Source organism: Mytilus galloprovincialis, chromosome 11, assembly GCF_965363235.1.
Source record: "Mytilus galloprovincialis chromosome 11, xbMytGall1.hap1.1, whole genome shotgun sequence".
NCBI lineage: Eukaryota > Metazoa > Mollusca > Bivalvia > Mytilida > Mytilidae > Mytilus > Mytilus galloprovincialis.
The window spans coordinates 62774330-62798304 of record NC_134848.1 but is presented as its reverse complement, the minus strand read 5'-3'; the positions used below and the strand labels follow the sequence as shown (position 1 = coordinate 62798304).

Sequence of the window (23975 nt, the reverse complement as noted above, 5' to 3'; positions counted from 1 at the left end):
CATTATGTACACAGCCATGTATCACCATCCTTGGTGGCGATCCGATGGATACATCTGTTGTAGGGTTGTCACTGACTCAGACGTACTTATGAATATAATTATTTTATGTGACTGTATCTTACATTAATTTGTAGGATCCTTTACTATAGATAATTTAGCTGATCTGTAACAATAACATCTTCATGCCTTATATATCATATACTGTAGTACGCCGCTAGATTAAAACTGACGTGGAAAGGTAACACATGCCCACCGAAAGATCTTTTTTTGAGAGCCCAGGTGGTCGGGTGGTCTAGCGGGACGGCTGCAGTGCAGGCGATTTGGTGTCACGATATCACAGTAGCATGGGTTCGAATCCCGGCGAGGAAAGAACCAAAAATTTGCGAAAGCAAATTTACACATCTTACATTGTTTGGTTGATTTTTAGACGAGTTTGTATATATATATATATATATATATACAACTCGTCTAAACATCAACCCATCTATATATATATATATACTAGAACACACCCGCGAAATCGCGGGCATTCAGAGCGTAGTTTAAAGTATATGTAAAGTGTTGTTGGAAGAATTTTGTAAAATATTGAATGACTGGAGAATTTCAGCAAAAGTATCATAAATCATAGGTTATTGGGGACAGGAAAATGTTCAATTTTCTAATCCTTCCTCCTTTATTTCCAAAATTCCCAATTTGTGGTTTTCTATCAATTTCAATATGAATATACATTTAGTATGTTATGAACATTTAAGTAAGGAGCCTGTACTTGAGTGGTTGTCGTTTGTTTATGTGTTACATATTTGTTTTTCGTTCATTTTTTGTACATAAATAAGGCCGCTAGTTTTCTCGTTTGAATTGTTTTACATTGTCATTTCGGTGCCTTTTAAAGCTGAGTATGCGGTATGGTCTTTGCTCGTTGTTGAAGGTCGTACGATGACCTATAGTTGTTAATTTCTGTGTCATTTTGGTCTCTTGTGGAGAGTTGTCAACATGGCAATCATACCACATCTTCTTTGTTTTGTAATCAATGAATTTTGTAAAAGATTTAATGACTGGAGAATTTCAGAAAAGGTATCAAAAGTGCACATGAATAATTTTAGCGCTTATCTGTATATTATGAACATTCACTATATAAATAAAGTGTATTTACTTTCAATTCTAAGTTTTCTAATCGATCCATGGTCAGGGGCGGATCCAGCCATTTTAAAAAGGGGGGTTCCTAACCCAGGACAAAAGGGGGGTTCCAATTACATGTCCCCATTCAAATGCATTGATCGTCCAAAAAAAAGGGGGGTTCCAACCCCCGGAACCCCCCCTCTGGATCCGCGCCTGCATGGTGGTCATTGATATAGTATACAGACCCTCTCTATTTAATAAAACTCTAAACGTGTATTTACTTTCAATTCTAAGTTTTCTAATCGATCCATGGTGGTCATTGATTATGATATAGTATACAGACCCTCTCTATTTAATAAACTCTGTGACCATCGTGGATAGTAAACTTGAAAATGATAGCAGATAGAATTCTGAAAATACACTTTATTCGTAGTATATATACAGAGAAACGCAAACCGGAAGTACAATCTGACTTAAAATTTTGTCCAATGACGGGACAATATCCGGATGCCCTTTTTCTCGTTTTTCTCCCAAAATAACTCAATCTGAATAATCATATGAATGGATGACAAATGCGACTATGCACTTTACCTATAGGACACAGAGGCGTGTTGATTAATTTATTGTGGAAAGAAGAGAAGCGACACCCAAAATGAGGTCTTCTCGTTTAATAGTATAGATATATAGATCAAAAGTAAATAAACACGGTGTACAGAATGTATATAATAAAATTTGCAAACTACATTTCACATCAAATAATAACAGTTCGTTAAAATATTGTCACTAGCGCTTTCATGCCATCTGGCAATCTTCAGGCGACGTTTTAACAATCTCCTTGACGACACTGCCGTTGGTAACGTTTATTACGTTACAATAACGGTAAGGGGAGATAAATCAAACGTGATTACGTAGATCCGTTTATTTTTGGCTGAAAGTCCTTTATAAAGTGTGCTTCCTTTGCCAGTCTTTTATATTTGTTCGGTTCGTTCATTTTAGATAACGGATATACGGTAAATTTTCCACTACTGCACGTAATAAACGTTACCAACGGCAGTGTCGTCAAGGACATTGTTAAAACGTCGCCATATATATACAACTCGTCTAAACATCAACCCAACAATGTTAGATCTGTAAATTTGTTTTCGCAAATTTTTGGTTCTTCCCTCGCCGAGATTCGAACCCGTACTACTGTGATATCGTGACACCAAATCGCCTGCACTGCAGCCGTCCCGCTAGACCACACGACCACCTGGGCTCTACAAAAATAGAGCTTTCGCTGGCCGTGTGTTATCTTTCCACGTCAGTTTTGATCTAGCGGCGTACTGCAGTACATGATATATATATATATACACGAGTCTAAATTGAAAACTACGTTCAAACCTATGATTGCGTTATATATATATATAAGTACGTCTGAGTCAGTGACAACTCTACAACAGTCTCATCCATCGGATCGCCATCAATGATAGTGATACATGGCTGTGTACATTATGTATATACAACTCGTTTAAACATCAACCCAACATTGTTAGATTTTTAAATTTGGTTTCGTAATGTAGTGCCCAGGTGGTCGTATGGTCTAGCGGGACGTCTGCAGTGCAGACGATTTGAAGTTATATTAAGATCCATTTTGTTACATTTCTGGATCAAATTTATTTTGCAATCGCTAATGGCAGTCAGCAGGGTTAAAGAACATCAGTTGTTCGACCTGTTAGTCAAATGCGTTTTGTTTAAATATACTTTTTCACTTTTTTGGTCTTTTGGAAAATGTTGTTTGTCTATCTTAAATTGAAGGTAAATTATATGGCCTTCCAAATACCGTTTTGATCCCTAAAATCAATGAAGATACATATATGCAAAATCCGGATCTGGTGTACTAAAATATTATTGAAACCTTAAGTTTGTGGTAAAATATCTTGGCAACAAGTGTATTGTTTTCTGTTGAATATCAAAGTTATATTAAGATCCGTTTTGTTAGATCTTGTGATCAATTTTAATTGGCAATCGCCAATGGCAGTCAGCAGGGTTAAAAAAAAAACACCAGTTGTCGACCTGTTAGTCAAATGCGTTTTGTTTGAATATACTTTTTCACTTTTTTGGTCTTTTGGAAAATTTTGTTTATGCTGTTTTTAGACCCTTCTACGACGAAATTTGTTTTACATGCACACGTATAAAAATTGCGGTTATTATCCAACGGAATCATAGGTTTGTACGTAGTTTTCGATTAAGACTTATTTATTTTTTTGTTTTGGCTTGTATCATATTTTCCCTCCAGTTTATTTGATCCGTTCATCCTATATCGACTCTTTAAATTCAAGAGTCTATCTTAAATTGAGGGTAAAGTATATGGGCTTTCAAATACCGTTTCGATCCTTAACATCACTGAAGAGACATTATTGTTGAGATCCGGATTTGGTGTACTAAAAAAAATATTGATAAATTATGTTTGTGGTAGAACATCTTGGCCACAAGTTTATTATTTTCTGTTTAGAAATAAAGTTATATTAAGGTCCATTTTATTACATCTTGTGATCAATTTTATTTGGCAAACGCCAATGGCAGTCATCAGGGTTAACGAACATCGGTTGTCGACCTGTTTGTCAAATGCGTTTTGTTACAATATACTTTTTTTTAAATTTTGGTCTTTTGGAAAATGTTGTTTGTGCTGTACTTAAGTCCTTCAACGACGAAAATTGTTTTACATGCACACGTATAAAAATTGCAGTTTTATCCAACGTAATCATAGGTTTGAACGTAGTTTTCGATAAAGACTTATTTATATTTTTTGTTTAGGCTTGTATCATATTTTCCCTCCAGTTTATATGATCCGTTCATCCTATATCGACTCTTTAAATTCAAGAGTCTACCTTAAATTGAGAGTAAATTATATGGCCATCCAAATACCATTTCGATCCCTAACATCACTGAAGAGACATCTATTGTCGAAATCCGGATCTTGTGTACTAAACTATTATTGACACCTCATGTGTGTGGTAAAACATCTTGGCCACAAGTTTATTGTTTTCTGTTTAGTATCAAAGTTATATTTAGATCCATTTTGTTACATCTTGTGATCAATCTTATTTGGCAATCGCAAATGGCAGTCAACAGGGTTAAAGAACATCAGTTGTTCGACCTGTTAGTCAAATGCGTTTTGTTTAAATATACTTTTCACTTTTTTGGTCTTTTGGAAAATGTTGTTTGTGCTGTATTTAGGCCCTTCTACGACGAAGTTTGTTTTACATGCACACGTATAAAAATTGCGGTTTTATCCAACGTAATCATAGGTTTTAACGTAGTTTTCTATTAAGAGTTGTTTATTTCTTTTGTTTGGGCTTGTATCATATTTTTCCTCCGGTTTATATGATCCGTTCATCCTATATCGACTCTTTAAATTCAAGAGACTATCTTAAATTGAGGGTAAATTATATGAACTTCCAAATACCGTTTCGATCCCTAACATCACTGAAGAGACATTTATTGTCGAAATCTGGATCTGGTGTACTAAAACATATTGACACCTTATGTTTGTGGCAAAACATCTTGGCCATAAAATTATTGTTTTCTGTTTAGTATCAAAGTTATATCATGTATATTAAGATCAATTTTGTTACATCTTGTGATCAATTTTATTTGATAATCGCCAATGGCAGTCAGCAGGGTTAAATAACATCAATTGTTCGACCTGTAAGTCATATACGTTTTGTTTAAATATACTTTTTCACTTTTTTGAACTTTTGGAAAATGTTGTTTGTGCTGTATTTAGACCCTTCTACGACGAAATTTGTTTAACATGCACACGTATAAAAATCGCGGTTGTTATCTAACGCAATCAAAGGTTTAAACGTAGTTTTCAATTTAGACTTGTATATACAATGATATATGTCACGATATCTCAGTAGAAGGGGTTCGAATCCCAGCTAGGGAAGAACAAAAATTTGCGAAAGCAGATTCACAGATCTAACATTGTTGGGTTGATGTTTAGACGAGTTGTATATATATATATATAATTGTTGATTAATATGGTGTCGAAGTTATATTATGTTTATTGTGAATTTAATTTCAATGGTATATTTAATACATTTTTAATTCCAAATGGATTTTCAAATCGTAGTCAGCGAAAATAGCTGTCTTTATAAACAGTTCCTTAATTTAAGTAATTCAATAGATACAAAACATATGTTTAGGTTGATTAGAATTTGGACGCGCATGGTTCAGACTAGGTCGAGTATGGTACACTCTAAGTCGAGGGTGGGTTAGACGCGTACAAAATATTTAAGTATTGGTCGACTACAGTTCTGGTACAAGTTCAGACTGTTCAGAATATGGTTCAGACTACAGTCTAGTATTATCAAATAAATTTCAGACCAAATCAGACTGGTCGAGAGCAAGAATTAGTGCATTCGAGTACAGATATAGGATATTTCAGACTTTGAGTGGTTCAAAGTGATAGACATATACAGAATTAAAACAAATGTCATTGAAAAATTGTCAATCTGCCTTTTTTCCATTATAGATTTCCTTGTGTGTACGATTTACAAAGATGTTAACAGATTTTTCACAACAAACAAAACAAATATATATATATTGCATCATACAGGTACACCTGATCATTTCGAACAAAGTGCATCTTTAACAAAGTACATTACAAAATATATGTACCAAATCAGGAGAATGACAGTTGTTGTTTATTCGTTTTTTTTTTGTTGTTTTTTTATTGCCCTGCAACAAAGTTGTCGGTGCCATATAGTTTTACCATTGTCCGAAATTCCGCAATTACTTCTTTCCGTAATTCCGTCATTCCGAAACAAACCAGTATACAGAGTTTTTTTCTTAACGCCTTTAGATATTTGGCTAATTTTTTATATGTGAGTTAACCATGATAAGTTACAATTCAAGTTTAAGTTTCGTTCCGCTCCACTAATTTTTGCCGAAATTACGGGCTTTGGACTTTAAGAAATTGTTGAAAATCACAGCTATACGGGCTTTGTTTTCTAAACGCCTTCAGATATTGGGCTGATTTTTAGTATGTGAGTTAACTATGATGAGTTACAGATCAAGTTTAAGTTTCGTTCTGCTCCACTAATTTTTGCCGAAAATTACGGGCTTTGGACTTTGAGAAACTGTGGAAAATCACAGTTATACAGACTTTTTTCTAAGCCCCTCAGATATTGTGTTTTTAGTATGTGAGTTAACCATGATGAGTTATTGGTCAAACTTAAGTTTCGTTCCGCTCGGCATACTTTCGCTGAAATAACGGGCTTTGGACTTTGATAAATTATTGAAAATCACAGTTATACGGATTTTTCTCTATCCTCCTCCAGATTTTGAGCTGATTTTTGATATGTGAGACTACTATCATGTTTGTGTCCACATGTGTTTATATTGAAATTGCAGATTTTTCAACTTTTTATAACGAGGCCATTCGTGTCGCTTTGACACATCTAGTTTAGCTTTATTTTAGCCATTTGATTGGGGACTCCCGGTTTGAATTCTCAGAGTTCAATATTTTTTCTTATTGCAGTTTCTAGTCAATATTTACACGTAAGAGAGGGTGAACGAAACGCACCTCACCGAAACCTTTGATTAATCTCAGTTTTTCAAGAAGGGTCCACATATTTTGTTTCACATCTTGCACCCATTGATTAAGTACTTCAAGTAAGCGTATTGAGAAGGTTTTTCAAGGTCGAAAATCATATTGACAATCAGACAACATATCGGGTGTTTTTATGTAATGTTCTGTTCTGTTATGTTGCTTTCGATTTATCATAATTTCTGTTCTATTTTGTTTTCTTTTTCAATTTATTTAAATGTGAAAACTGTACTTTTTAAACAAATAGAATCTTTTTTTCAGACACACAAATTGTAGATAGATCACCTGAAGAGGTAAGTCTTGAGTCGTCAGAAGTACAGAATTATCGGTATAAAAATGGTTAAATCATACAGCTCCGGGAAACAATAAATATAGAAACATTTACAATATATGACTCGTATCTATTTCTTGTATAATTAAGATGCTCATTTCAAATAATATTTTAGAATAAAACTCATACAATGCATATACCGCTAGGGACATACATTATGTGCATTAGGATCTTACCTTGTTTGATTTCCCAAAGTAACTGTTTTTCACCTCATTTAGACTAAAATCGTGACATAAGAGAGATGATATAAAACCTTCATTTAAATATCAGGCGCTCCGACCAAAAGACAACAGAATTATCAAAACGTAAAAGACTAAAATCCAAACAACAATGACAATAATAACACATGATATTGAAAATCAAAGATTGGGCAATTTGAGCCCACAAGAGGTAAATGTATGTGATTTGAATGAAGCAACCGCTGTATTGTTCATGCTGGTGAAAAATCCGTCATAAGTCTCATTAGGTTATTTGTCAGTCGAGATAATAAGTATTGACAAGTAGTAGAACACATCCGTGTCATCTGCGATACAAACATTATATTACGGTTTATCGAATTCATGTGGCGTCTTAAATGCATTCGGAAGAAGACATTCAACATTACGTCTCGTTACTCTTGATTTTATAGCTTCATTTAAAGAAGTTACCATCTACCAAGAAAATCTAATACAAGTATTTGGAATTCGTACTTTGAAAGATAATTATATTTACAAAGTCACATAATAATTTCTGCATTATTATTTAGTATAAAAAAATAATAAATAATGTTATCTAAGGTCAAAAAAGAGTATTGAAGCATGAAGTACGTTTAGCATCTGTTTGTGCTCACATGAATTATCATTGATATGGTTATATTTATAAAATAACTGTTTACAAAGTTAAGAATTTTTGAAATACTTAGGCTTTTCTACCTCAGCCATAGATTACCTTAGCTGGATTTGGCAAAACTTTAAGAATTTTGGTCCTCAATGCTCTTCAACTTCGTACTTTATTTGGCTTTCTAACTTTTTCGAATTCGAGAGTCACTGGTGAGTCTTTTGTAGACGAAAAGCACGTCTGGCGCATATACAAAATTTGGTCCTGGTATCTATGATGAATTTACTTACTACCACTGGGTCGATGCCACTGCTGGTGGAGATTTATTTCCCCGAGGGTATCACTAGCCCAGTAGTTGGCATTTTCTGTGCTGACATGAATTATTATTGATATGGTTATATTTATAAAATAACTGTTTACAAAGTTTAGAATTGTTTTGTAGACGAAACGCGCGTCTGGGGTATATACAAAATTTAGTCCTAGTATCTATGATGAGTTTATTTACACTCAGGAAAATGAACACCATTTTGGGTATTTAAGTAACCAATATAAACCATATATACATTTATTTAAACAATAGAAATTCAAAACTAAGGGTTTTTATTTTGTAAGTTTAAAAGTGATGGTTTGTGGACATTGCATGACTTTGTGTGATTTTGACGAAATTAGCATTCAAGCCTAAAATCTAAATTATTGGTTCACCTTTATATAAGAAATATGCAAATAAATTAACATAAATAAGATTTCGAAAACTGCATACATTCTATTGTACATCATGAGTAAACTTTAAGCCGTATCAGAGAGGCAAAACATAATAAAGAAGTAATCGAACTCATAGGTCGAAAACGAACTAAAAATTAAAAACAGAGCAAAACGAACCTAACCAAGGGTCTATCTTATGTGTATGGAATGGTAGTCCGTAATTATTCTCCTTATTTAATAAATGGCACCGCTCGTGATGCTCCTTTTTAAAAGTACTAACACGGTAAGACGTAGATATCTGTATGTCGAATTCGAAGAAAAGAAGAGATAAGGATTGTCTTCACAACAATTAAATAATATCCATCGTCATCAACGATATTTGTTTACTTTTACCAACTGTGATGTCATTGCAATGGTTAAATGGATGAGTAAATCTTGGAATATAAAATGAAGATGTGTATGATATTCCATTGACAACTCTCCACAAGAGACCGAAATAACACCGAAATTAATAACTACTTCTAGTAGTATACGCCTTTTACCATGAGCAAGCCCATACCACAAAGACAGCTATAAATGTCTTTTTAAAAATGACAAATGTAAAACAATTCTAACAGCATAATTTATGAACAAAACAATGACTGAAAAACAAATATCTTAAACGCAACACATGACAACCTATGCGTTACAGGCTCATGTCTTGGGACGGATACATACATGATGTGTCGATGTTTAACTCGTTAGAAGACGCCATCCCTCCAACGTATCTAAGAAAGTGGTGTAACAATACAATTTAAGAACAAACTCACACCACATCTTCCTACATCTATAAAACTCAGTTGAAATGGGACCTCTTACTTAAAATAATATTAATTTAATTATTTGCCGCAAACCTATTGTAAAGAAATTATGCTTGCATATGCAAGCTCTGAGAAAAAAGTATCAGAGATATATACTTCGAATTCATTATTACAAATTACTTTTCTCAATATGACGGCACAAGTGGAATTTTGTCTTTCGATCGATTCAAATTTCGAAGATAAAATCAACTCTTTTGTCACAAAGATTGTTCTGAACCAACCATCATTGTCAATTTTCTAGATGCCAGAAGCAAAAAAATGAACCGTGGTGTAGAGGTCAGTGCATCGGACTTTTAACACAAAGGTTCTTGGTTCGATCCAAGCTCCGGAGGGAAACCTCAGTGACTGTTTTTCGGCTTTCCCTTGAAATCATTTGCAAGTATAGTCTTAAGAAACGTGGGTAGAACGCCAGAAGGGGATGATAAATGACTGGACGTGTTAAAATAGAGCCATATCTCTTGCACGTAAAACACTCTTGAAGATTTCGAAAAAGAGAATGCTAATGCCGCTTCAAGGAAGCACTCGCAACCGGTAAGTGGAAAGGGATTGATATCAGTTACAATACCTTTTTGTCCGATTCCACTATAAAAAGATATGTTTAAACTTTACTAAAAATAAGACAGACGTAACTGTATCCGTTTTCGTGAGATTTGTCTCTTAGGGTTTATTTTTATATGTAGCTTTTTTGGGCCAAAATGGGGACAATATTTTGTTTTTTGGAGTGAAATGCTGGCTTATGTTAGACTTAATATGTAGGAAAGAGAAATATCTTGATAAATTTAATTATTCAGTTATATTGTTGATTTTGTAGCTTGAAAAAGAAATACGTATCGTCCTTGTAGGCAGAACTGGAAACGGAAAAAGCGCAACAGCAAATAGTATATTGAGGAAAACTTGTTTCAAATCGGAATATAGTCCACAGTCTATTACAGCAGTATGCGGAAAAAAAGATTGTGATAGAGGCGACAAGAAAGTTATAGTTGTAGATACACCAGGAATTTTTGATACCAAACAGTTTTCTGAAGCAATACGGAAGGAGATTGTTAAATGTATTAGTGTATCTTCCCCAGGGCCACATGCAATCATTTATGTCCTGAGCCTGAAAAATCGAGTAACAGAGGAAGAAATTAACTCGTTTTTAGAAATCAGGGATATATTTGGAGAGAAATTATTCAACCACGTTATTTTTTTGTTCACAGGAAAGGATGAACTTGATCACCAAAACGTCACATTTAAATATTTCCTCAGAAGGATGCCAAACTTCTTTCTTAGAGTTTTGAATAAATGTCATTATCGGAGCATAGCTTTCAACAATATGCCTGATGCACCTGAACATGAAAAAACACAACAGATTGACAATCTTTTTGCCATAATTACCGAGATGACAAAGAATGCTAAAGGGAAATATTACACTAATCGAATGCTAGAAATTGCTGAAAAAGTTATCTTTGACGAATTTACGCGATTACGTCACATCGCAAATCAAACAAAATCCGATAAAGATGATGAAAACATTAGAGCACAAATTAGAGGGAATATACGCGATAAAGTTCTAACGGAGGGTGGCATTCTAAGAGATATTGAGATAAAATTAAAAAACTTTTCATGTTCAATTTTGTAAAACACAATTTTGTTATGCATGATTGAACAAAATACATATATTACCAAGAAAATCTTAATATCTGTATTCCATTTTTATCATTATGTTCAGAAATCTTGATACCATCATTTTTTTTGCTTTCAAAACACCTTCATGTTCCGGTTTCTATGTAATGTAACGTTATCAGTCTTTTCTAAATAGATATAAGAAGATGTGGCATGATTTACTTAATCAAATACTCAGAAATACGCTATACAAAGGCAACAGTAGTATACCGCTGTTTAAAACTCATAAATCCATTGACAAAAAACAAAATCGGGGTAACAAACCCAAACCGAGGGAAACGCATTTCATATAAGAGGAGAACAACGACATAACACTAAAATGTAACACACACAGAAACGGACCGAGCATCAGACAAAATCCTACGAGAATTACAATTATAACATCAAAACCAAATACGTGAATTTGTGAAAGACAAGTACCGTGACACGTCTTATCGCAATGTGAATTTACACTCAAAAATAAGAGAAAACAAACGACACAACGTTAAAATGTAATACACACAGAAACACACACAGAAACAAACTATAATATAATAATGGCCACATTCCTGCCTTGGTACAGGGCATTTTTAAAGGAAAAAATGGTGGGTTGAATCTGGTTTTGTGGCATGCCAAACCTCGCACTTTAATGGCCATGTGAAAAATAAAATTAAAATGACAACACAACACCACAGGACTACAATATAAATAAATTGGAGAACACAATTGACAAAGAATCACACGAACAGCAGCCAACAAAAGGCAACAAGTTCAAAATTTTAATTCGCCAGAAGTGCATTTTAACTATAATTAACCAGAATGCAACTATTTCTAGACTAACAGACGTTAAATCTATGTATGGCCTTCAACGACAACGATAAGCAAAACTGGGGAAAAAATGTATAGCAAGCTATGAGACGACAACTATTTAATGTCGACATAAATTGTTCGTAATTGATAATAAATATTGGAAAATAATGGCTTACGGGCTCTATGTTTGGATGTGAAAGATATTCAGTATTTAGAAGTTTGATATTATATCACCTGCAATAATTCGGGAGGGGGGGAGGGGTGAAAATATTTGTAACTTCTTAAAATCTGTAGGTGGTTTACTGCAAGGAAAGGTTTCAATTTATTGTTTTGATCTTCTTTTATTAACACTTCCATTTTCAGGATCCGAATGTCATTTGAATCTTCAAATTTAACAATGATAAAATTGAGAATGGAAATGGGGAATGTGTCAAAGAGACAACAACCCGACCAAATAAAAAAAAACAACAGCAGAAGGTCACCAACAGGTCTTCAATGTAGCGAGAAATTCCCGCACCCGGAGGCGTCCTTCAGCTGGCCCCTAAACAAATATATACTAGTTCAGTGATAATGAACGCCATACTTATTTCCAAATTATACACAAGAAACTAAAATTTAAATAATACAAGACTAACAAAGGCCAGAGGCTCCTGACTTGGGACAGGCGCAAAAATGCGGCGGGGTTAAACATGTTTGTGATATCTCAACCCTCCCCCTATACCTCTAACCAATGTAGAAAAGTAAAAGCATAACAATACGCACATTAAAATTCAGTTCAAGAGAAGTCCGAGTCTGATGTCAGAAGATGTAACCAAAGAAAATAAACAAAATGACAATAATACATAAATAACAACAGACTACTAGCAGTTAACTGACATGCCAGCTCCAGACTTCAATTAAACTGACTGAAAGATTATGATTTCATCATATGAACATCAGGCACAATCCTTTCCGTAAGGGGTTTAGTATCATACCATCATAACATATATGAGAAGAACATAACCCGTGTCATGCCAACAACTGTTTTTAGAATAAATGTGTTTAGTTCCGACGCAAAGACCTTATCAGTGACTCAATATTAACGCCAAAATATGCAATCTTTAATGACTTGACAACAGTATCGTAATTATATCCCTTCTTAATAAGTCTATTCAAAAGTTTTGTAAGTTTATGAGGTGAATACTGACACCTTTGTGCTTTATAAAGAATATTTCCATAAAAAATTGGATGTGAAATACCTGAACGTATAAGAAGTCTGCATGTTGAGCTATATTTACGAATGATGTCTTTATACCGCCATACTAATTTCCAAATTATACACAAGAAACTAAAATTTAAATAATACAAGACTAACAAAGGCCAGAGGCTCCTGACTTGGGACAGGCGCAAAAATGCGGCGGGGTTAAACATGTTTGTGAGATCTCAACCCTCCCCCTATACCTCTAACCAATGTAGAAAAGTAAAAGCATAACAATACGCACATTAAAATTCAGTTCAAGAGAAGTCCGAGTGATAAAATTTAGTAAATGTTTTGACTAGTTTGTGATATCGAAAACCCTGGTGTATTAATTTTTCAGTAATACATACATTTCTCTCGTTAAAATCTAAAACATTGTTACATACACGAGCGAATCGTACAAGTTGAGATATATAAACACCGTAAGATGGTGACAAGGGAACGTCACCATCTAAAAACGGATAATTAACGATAGGAAATGAAAAAGCATCCCTTTTATCATAAATTTTAGTATTCAGCTTTCCGTTAGTGATATAGATATCAAGATCGAGGAAAGGGCAGTGGTCATTGTTAGTATTAGCTTTATTTAAATTAAGTTCACCAGGATAAATTTCATTAATATACATACTGAAGTCGTCATTATTGAGAGCCAAAATATCATCCAAATATCTAAAAGTATTATTAAATTGGTTTATCAGATGTTGTTTTGATGGGTCTTTGCTTATTTTTGTCATAAATTGTAACTCATAACAATACAAAAAGAGGTCCGCAATAAGTGGTGCACAGTTCGTCCCCATTGGAATTCCGATAATCTGACGATATACGAAATCCCCAAAGCGAACAAAAATGTTATCTAGTAAAAATTCAAGGGCATATATAATATCAAAACATGTCCAATTAACATAGTTTTTTGTTTATTGCTACTAAAAAATGACCTAAAAGAGTTTGAACATATATATTCACATTCTAATTTTTTGAATGCCCATTTAATTAGGTGTGTGAATTTTTTCTTAATGAGAATGTGAGGCAATGTGGTATACAGGGTAGAAAAATCAAAACTTTGAACAGATTCAAAATCACCAATATAAGCATGCAATTTATCAAGTACTTCCAACGAGTTCTTGACACTCCAAAAGTAATTTATTCCACTATTTTCGAAGGCCTTATTTGAACAATTTATTATAAGGTTTTTAATTGTACCAAGTGTGCTGGTAAGAATAATAGACAATTTATACAAACAATGCAGTATTTGGCAAAACCTTTTTAACTTTTGATCTTCAGTGCTGTACAACTTTGTACTTTTTTCACTTTCGATCTTTAATATCTGGGCGTCATTGGTGAGTCTTGTGTGGACAAGACGCGTTTTTGGCGTATTGAATTTTAAACCTGATGCTTTTTGTTATCTATTAATCATGCTTTTCTTTGTCTAATATGTTCTCCTTTTTATTTGTATTGTAGTCCTGTAATATTATGTTGTCATTTCAATGTTATATTTAACTTTGCCATTAAAGTGCCAGGTTTGGCATGCCATAAAACCAGGTTCAACCCACCACTTTTATTCCCCTTTAAAAGTGTCCTGCACCAAGTCAGGAAGATGGCCATTGTTATATAATATTGTTCGTTTCTGTGTGTGTTGCATTTTAACGTTGTGTCGTTTGTGTTTTCTCTTATTTTTGAGATATTGAGATAAGACGTGGCACGGTACTTGTCTATCCCAAATTCATGTATTTGGTTTTGATGTTATATTTGTTATTCTCGTGGTGTTGTGTCGTTGTTCTCCTGTTATATTTAATGCGTTTCCCTCGGTTTTAGTTTGTTACCCCGATTTTGTTTTTTGTCCATGGATTTATGAGTTTTGAACAGCGGTATACTACTGTTGCCTTTATTTAGTGGTTGAACAATGGCTTGAAGACGAAATAAATCTATATTTGTAAGGGGTTTTGTGTAGCTTCGGAAGCCAATACATAGTTGGGACTTTCATTGTATTTGGCTCTGCTTGTAAAGCGGTGGCTAACAGTTTATGTTTGTTACAGATTTCGTTTTCTGAAAATGGAGTCAGTTGGAATGTTGGTGAATTGGTGATTTCCTTTTTCAGAACCTCAATGTAAAATTTACGTTAAACAATAATAATATTATTAGCAGCTTTATCGGCCGGGACAAAAACAAATTCCTTGGCTAGTTCTTTTAGTTTATGTTTGATACGAGAAATAGGTTTATTGTGGTTATTGTTAATAGTAAAATGTTCTTTAAAATGTTGAATACGTATATCAACTATCTTCATTACTGAATAAAAAAAAGAGTCCAAAGATTTTTCGTCAGCTTTTTCCCGTTTTATCCATTTCATACGGTAAGTATGGAGTGAGTCGTGGATGATATTACGACACTCATTCCAATTAATAATTGACGGGGGACGATATTTAGGTCCTTTACTGAGAAATGATTTTAACTCTCGGTCTTGAACGATGTTAAGATCTCCTGTTATAACATGGGAAATGGGTCCATAAATATATTCGGAATTACTGCAATTACATGAAGTAGGTGTATTTTCACTGATATTAACATCTTTACACAATTGACTATAATTAAACACAAATTTCCGGGTAGATTTCTTGTAAATATAACAAATAAGAGGTAGCTCAGTATTGTCAAAATATCCAGGAATTTGTTCTTTAACAGAATGGTCGTTAAATATACCGGCAATATTTACAAAATCAGAACATTTATTGACATACTTAATTTTAATAAAATGTTTTTTATGATCTTCAGGGCGATCAATTTTGGGAATTAATTTAGAATAACAATATGCCATAATAATTTGAACAATTTCATACTTAGGACTGCTATATGAAATTGTGTTGCAATCCTCCAAAATTTTATTTAACTTATTAACCGGTAACGAACAGAGTTTTGTTAACAGATAATGTCTGCCGTTGTTTTTTGAAATAGAAATTAGGTCCGAAATATTGGTATGATTGGCCCGAAATTTTCTTTGATTGCGATTTGTTCTACAACCGTGAGAACGGTTTTTACGAACAGTTTTAGAAACAATATCCAAAATGTTAACGGAATGGTTCTAGATATATTACCAATTCCCATGATATTATCATTTAGACCGAGAGGGTAAACTGTCTGTAATTTTTTAATTCAATTATTTTCCGTGATCGTACAAACTTTGAATGCGATTCACCAGGGGTCTGTTGTTCAACTTGTCGTTAGTGCTAACGCGTCGTTAAAATTTCTTAATCATTCGATTAAATTTAATCATATGATAAGTGTGTTGTTCAACTTGTCGTTAATTTTAACGCTGCGTTAAAAATGCTAAAACTGTCGTTAAACTTAATCGACCTCTTTGAGGTGTATTAAATTTTAATCATACGATTAAAGCATCCAAGATGGCTGCAGTACCAATGCAAAAATAAGTTTATCCTTGAAATATGAGATGTTTACGATATATTTAGCTCCTGGAAAGATTTCAGCTATGAAAGAGCTTTAATATTTAAAAGAAACACAATATATTTGCTAGGAGTTGAGTTGACACGTAAATTGGCAAGAGATTTGACAAGATGGGGCGAAGGATCGAACGCGCTCATTAATTGGTCATTTGATAACAGAATGAAACTGCACATTTGGCAGATTTCCGTTTGTATTTTACCGCTTAGTGACGGTGTTGATTGCAACGACGGCCACATTATTGTGCGGAATCATTCAGTAAAATATTACGCAAAACAGCTTTATAAATAATAAATGTTACCATAGCATTAATGTACAGGCCATAGGTGATTTTGGAAGCAAGTCTTTGCTAATTTCCCCATTTTTCGAAGTTCAAATAATAGCACATTCTCTGGTGGCGCCCTTGACCTAACAGTTTACGCAGGTAAATTCTAACGGGTAAATTCGTCCCACAGATAGCTCGGACCTTACGGTTTTTATCTTACACGGGAGTTTTTAAACATTATTTATTTTCCATTTACTATTAAAACTTATGTTTGACGAGGACCCAAATAATGGACGGATGCAGCCATTTGGGGGGAAAAGGGGGGGGGGGGTTCCAACATTGCCTCAGTTAAAAGGATTGTTCCAACTATATGTCTCCTTTCAAAGGCTTTGATTGTCAAATAAAAAGGGGTTCAGACCCCAGATACCCCCTCCTGAACGTCCACTCCAATTATTTATTATGAAAATGTTCTACTGCAAGTGTTTAATGTTAGTGATTTAGTAAAAAAAAGAATGAGTCAATGATATGTTTCATATTTCTCAACTAACGTGTAATATACAAACGCAAGCACCTGTTATCAAGAATCTGGAAAATCTCAGTTGATTTTTTGAGTGTCAGAGATATTTCAAAAGAAGCAACTCACCCCCGTTGGGAAAGAGAAAGAAATTCACTCATAAGTGCCGGTCATTCAAATAATTTGGATCATTGCAACATATAATATTATGTTTGATTTATTTAACACTCAACTATATGCTACTCCGGTTTAATAGTCCGAGTAAGACATGATACAGTGGCGGATCCATAAACTTTTCCTAAGGGGGGAGGGGGGCGCTGAGTAACCTAAGAGGGGGCCGCTCCAGTCATGCTTCAATGATTCCCTATATAATCAACAAAATTTTCCCCCCGAAAGGGGGACCCTGGCTCCCAGCCCCCCTCCTGGATCCGCCTATGTGATAAAGTATAAATTGGGTCAATATTTCCCGAGAGAGTTTGATCAATTACTGATCGATGACTTCAAGACATCAATCGAGTACTGATCGAATATGATCGATAAGTGTTCGATTACCGATCTGATCGATTAGTTAAGTCTGGATATTAACAATAAAGGGCATGCAAGAATCCAATAGAGAAAATTACATGGAGAATTTTATATATTGACCATTGGTTATATTATGATCGTGTTCTTAGCGACACGTACATGTAGGTCATAAATTAATTTCATTTAATGGAATCAAATACTTATCTCCTAATGGGTGCAATAGGGGTTCATCAGCGATTTGAACAAAGATTTCTTGACATGTAGCGGATAAAAAAAACCTCATGGTTAGAATTCCTAGAACAGACAAGGTACAGTGACTAATATTTCATGTATATTTTGAACACGGAGAAGGTGCCCCTGGCATATCATTGTCATTTTGTTTAGTTTTATTTGTTACCTTATCTGACTTCAGACTCAGACTTCTTTTAAGCTGAGTTTTACTATGCGTAATTTATGTTGTTCTTTATTCTACATTGGCTAGAGTTAAAGGTGGAGGGTTGAGATCTCTCAAAACTTATTTAACCCCAACGCATTTGTGCGCCTGTCTCAAGTCAGGAGCATCTGACCTTTGTTAATATTGAATGTTTTATATGGGGGTTCGGGGTCCCCTGTCCGTTCATCTTTCCATCCGTCAGTCTTTCCGTCCCATTATGATATATAGTTATTCCACATAACTCCTCATACAGTTTGAATTCTAGGAAGTTTTAGCTTTGCTGTCTATTTGTACATACATCCAAGGTGTGTATGTGGTCAGGGTTTTGATTTTTATCAATATTAGCTTTTTTGGGAGATAGTTGAACTTGTCATTATTGGAGTATATATGCTTAAATAAAAAATGCATATAATTTCCAGATGGATAACTCTTCCCACAGTTTGAATGCTAGGAAGTCTTCAGTTTTATGACTATTTAAACATATATACTGAAGATGTGCATGTGGAATAGTAGATAATAAGGACATACTATGTAGATGAGCATATTGACATGAGATTATGATTCAGGTTATTTTCTATGAGTTACCGCGCCCCTTTGAACTTGTTTGCCTCAATGTACTACTGCAACAGTTTGTCACCAACAACAGAATTTCATGAAACCTTTTAGATTATAAGGACATACTATCTAGACGTGGATATCGACAGGAAATTACGTTTTATGTTTTTTTTCTTATACAATTTTTAAGGTGTTTTGATTTAGAATTAAATTTACATCTGCGGGGGCACAACAATATCTCAAATAAAGTCTCATATTTACTTTGTTTTAATAGTTACCTCAGAATGAAGTGTGTGTGGGGGGGGGGGGGGAGCCGATGATCACTTTGTCTAGATTAATTTTTAGATCATTTATAATATGTTTTGGAGTTAAGTGTGACGTCCATTTTCACTGGACTAGTACACAATTTATATTTAGGGGTCAGTTGAATCCTGCCTCCGGGTGCTGGATTTTTTCGCTGTGTGGAAGACCCGGTATAAGTACGTGGCCTTCGGCTGTTTTATGTTCTTTGGTCAGGTTGTTGTCTCTTTGACATTTTCCCCATTTCCATTCTCAATCTTATCAATCAGTCTGAGACAAACAAACGATGTAATAACATTGTGTGAACTCATGTGTTTGATATTAATTATTTGCTTGTATTTTCGTATTTTTCTGCTGAAACGCGTTGAATAAATATATTGGAGAGGTGTTTATAACTTCTGAAAGGTTTTAAAGAATATACTGTTATTTTAGAGTAGATAAGAATTAACTGAACGTCTACTTGCAAACACTAAATGCATACATATATCAGACATCAATTAAAAGAATTTATTTCAAACAAGAAGCTGTCACAGTACTTTTTGCCCAAAAAAATAGAAACATAAACATAATCCATAGTTATTTTATTTATAGTAAGCAGACATCTTTGTTGGTTTATAGTTGTACAATATCATCCAATGGTAAAAGAGACTGCACAAAAGGGACCAAATAAGCATCTGCTACTTGTATACAATTGGCTATTTGCATGTGACTGTAATTGTTTTACCGCGATTTGTCACAGCTAGGCCTTTAAAATTTATAGCTTATTCAACATTAGAGTTTTTCTCGTTGTTGGAGGACTTACGGTAACCTATAATTCCTTTACTTCTACAACATTTTGTCTCCGAAAGGGAGTTGTCTCGTTGGCATTCATACTACATCTTCTTGTCTTTATATTTACTATTATGCACCCTATCCCACTTGATTATCGGATACCAAAATATATCCTACTGTCGGATTGCTTTCATTGATCTTTATTATTATTTCTATCTGAATTTTTTTTCTGACAGCTAGAGTATTGTCAAATAATGTAACGAAAAAGTTGCTATTTTAATTTTAAAAAAATATTGAAGACTCAGATACCTTGACTGATAGAATAACAACTTTGACGGACTGTGCATTATGCCTTTACACTTACGCAATTGAATATTTGTAATTGTCCCTCTGTATTTCCTTGTGCCGTAGGAACTACAATCGATCTCAGTCCTGTTAAATATAGTGCGATCTACACCATATCCGTAAAAAATATCTTAAATGTTAACTTGGCTTGCCATACTTGATGAAACGCGGACGTGAAAGAAAGCACTCTTCATCAACGCGTCAATGGGGATGTTATTTCGTCATTTAGCATGTGAAGAAGGTTGTACTAAATCAACAACATAACTGACAGGATTTTTAAAGAAATCATTATGATCTGGATATGTGGAAAACCGGGGTAAAATCATGAAAATCACGGCCATGAATCGGATGCATTCTTGACGGGAGACAATTCAGCAATTTGGCAAGGCTATTTTAAATTCCTCGTAGGAAGGCGTCCCAGAAAAAAAATAAAATAGCCTTGCCAGACGTCATAATTATTTGGACAAATTCTCAGGGCATTACTTGACTTTTCACTGAAATTATTTTTCCATTTAAGAACATTTCATTGTGAACTGGAAACAAAACTAAAAGTGAATATGATTCCATAAAAAATATGAACATGTCATAAGATATTTATTCAATAATTATTGGTACCCAAAAACTGTTTAAAAGAAGAATGTTATGATTTAATGCAAACAGGGAAGTTATAGAGGCCCTGATTTACAATGCATTGTGGGAAACACTTGCTAACTACCCAAACTTAATCATATGATTAAAAATTAATCGCATGATTAGTAAATACAATGATTAAAATAAGTTGAACAACCAAATTTAATCATTGCATTTACTAATCATCCGATTAACTTTTAACGACTGATTAAAACTAATCATATGATTAGTTTAATCACAAGTTGAACAACAGACCCCAGGCTGCTTATTTACTACTTCTAAAGGTTGAACTGCTAAATATTTAAAAGGGTGGTTGTGCTTCTTAAGGTGTTGGTAAATGATACTTTTGAATTTATTAGGTCTTTTAAAATGACCAGTTTTAATAAAATATTGAAATACTGATTATATAGCTTACAATGGGAAAGGTGAGAGATGTCAAATATAAAAAATATAAACAGTGATTGCGCTATCACGACCAACACCTCTAAATCTTCGATTTTGTACGGACGATTAGAGATTTGTTGTCTTGATCTAGATCCTGCTTTTGTCTTTAACCTGTCAACTGGAACTACAGATTTTAGAAGGAATCATAATCACGGCTTGCACGATCATTATATTTGCACAATATGTACTAAACTTAATAAAAGTAAAAAAAAACAGTTTATAAAGATATATGAAATCCTCAGCGAAAAGAATAACAAGTCACTGTTTTTTTAACTGAAAGTCTTTTGTTTTGAAATTTTTACTGTGGGACATATCATTATCATAAATGTACGATTTACCGACGAAGCAGAGAATCGTCAAAACACTATGATAACATTATGACTAGGTATAGCTGTATTAAATTACACAAGGATTTACATTTCTTTAGGATCATATTAACTACTATGGATTTATAAAAGGAGTATAAACTAAAGAAGCGTCACGATAGGCATACGAAGACATGTAGACTCGAAAAAGCTTTTTGAAAGGTATTCTCGTTTGTTTTTAAACAATCATGTCAAATAAAACAAACTATTTTTTTTTTTTTGCTTAACAGCTTTATAAGATTAATAAGTTGGTAACTCATTCCCAAACCCAATCCGGTCTAACATAAGACAATTTGTAAAATCAAAAAAGTATACACGTTGATAAAGCCATTTCCATTTTCCAATATAATTGATTGAGGGAGCATGTTTACTGAAGCATAACTGACTACTGCTGTCCAAGAAAATGTGTACGACTTGTTGTAAAATTTCACACTTTATCGACAAGCAGGAAGTTGAATGTCACTTTCAAATAAATAAGATAACTGTTTTCGAAAACGCAGTACGTTCCATGAACATGTGAAATACAAGTTTTTTTTTAAATATAGATATAGATATGATCATTCAGATTATATTTCGTATCAGTAACAATATAACATTAATATAAAACAAAGTATGTGTTTAATGTTAAAGATATCAATATGAGCAAAGAGTCAACAGACGTTTTCTGATATGTTGACTATCTACAGATATCTGTCAGTTTATATAAAAGAGTCTATCAATTTAGAATTTCAATATTAGAAAAAAGCCTGAAACAATTTAGGGGAAATAGCATTTATTACCAAACCTTCTCAAATAGGTATTTTTACATTTTCTAATAACACGCACTGGTTTCAAAGGCAAACAATACAAAACATTAAACGTAACACAAAAAATGTTCGTTCTAGAATTAAAAAAAGAAAACGACAATAATCCTGGAGTTTGCTTTCTAAACCACAATCTGTACGACACATTTATTTGTGAAAACACGTTTATATTTATCAAAACTGTGCATTTCGATCGTTATACATGTCCAGATTCTGTGTTGTTGGATCCTACCATTATGCTGATAGGCCCTGTTACAGTGCTGGTGATTTTTTAAAAGACGTTAATTATATTCAGGACGACCTTAATTTTCCCCCTTTTCCCCTGTGATATTGGATTTTAAATAACAGCAAAAACTCAAAATAAGAAAGAGGATACATTGGGTATATTTTTGCATTAACAAATAAAACAATAATTCAAAATGGCCAAACGTTAAATCACAAAAATACTGAAAAAGTCAAATTTCGGTCATTAAAAAAAGTTGTAGCAAACATTCATTTCATTTTCTCAAGTATATTATTCATCTATTTATTACTTTTCAATATGCATGTGATAAAGTAGTTTTCTATGTATTATTTGTAGTTTCGGTTCAACATGTTTAATTTATAATCAATGTAAATTATTTAAAGTCACCAGCAGATTTTATAAGCTGGTAAGCTGTGAATATGAAGTGATGTAGTATTACCTTTAACATCATAACACATTTGAGACATTTGAGAGGGGGAGTAGTTTTATTGTTACTATTCGAAATAAATGATTATACGCGTATTGTTCTTTTAGCAGGAGGGTTGAGGTTGTTTAACGATACCACCATGAACCATTCATTGATATGATGGGTATCTCCTGCCTTTTTTTAACGAATAATAAAGGATGGGAAATGTAGATTTCTTTGGAAATGGTTAAAAACATTAGTCAATACCAGCTTCAAGATGTTGTGGTCTAATCAGAAACAGCATAGTACCAAGAGAAGAAATTATTAATTGTATTATTATAGTATTTGCTACTAGACTGATATAATAAGTAAGGTTACCTTGAGTTATCCAGTTAAGCGTATGGCAAATGGCAGATACGAGTTGAGGATTAGACGTCTGTCTTCATCAAGCTCTCTGGTTATTCTGCAATGTTGGTTAGTACTCACCACAGGAAGTTGAATCACACTATAGGTCAATGTCCGGGTTCGGTGATAATCAGATCCGGACAAGTCAATTACAACATTCTTCCCCCTTGTTGGTATAATGTAAATTCATATAAAGAATGATTAGTGATAGTTCTCTATTCTGAAGTCTTCTTTGTCCCACTATGATTTCCTTAAACTGTGAATGAAGTTACTGTCATTTAATCATGTCAGAAACTGTCCCGCGGATATCATGATATCTCCATTGATTTACTTATAACTTGAGGTGTTACTGTCATTTAACCATGTCAGTAATAACCCCCCTTTGTCCTAATATTTCCAGTGGTCCTTTGA

The 23975-nt window shown here is 33.7% G+C and overlaps 2 protein-coding genes across 3 annotated transcripts in view; both read left to right on the top strand.

Moving 5' to 3' along the window:
* Positions 1 to 11039, top strand: part of LOC143051998 (uncharacterized) — a 48307-nt gene extending 37268 nt beyond the window's left edge. Inside the window, exons 3-4 of the mRNA XM_076224969.1 lie at positions 6971 to 7002; positions 10230 to 11039. Coding sequence (XP_076081084.1) covers positions 6971 to 7002; positions 10230 to 11039 — 842 coding nt within the window. The remainder of the gene's footprint in view (positions 1 to 6970; positions 7003 to 10229) is intronic.
* The window catches only part of LOC143052584 (heat shock 70 kDa protein 12A-like), a 142247-nt gene that overhangs the window by 79954 nt on the left and 38318 nt on the right, over positions 1 to 23975 (top strand). The window lies entirely within an intron of this gene.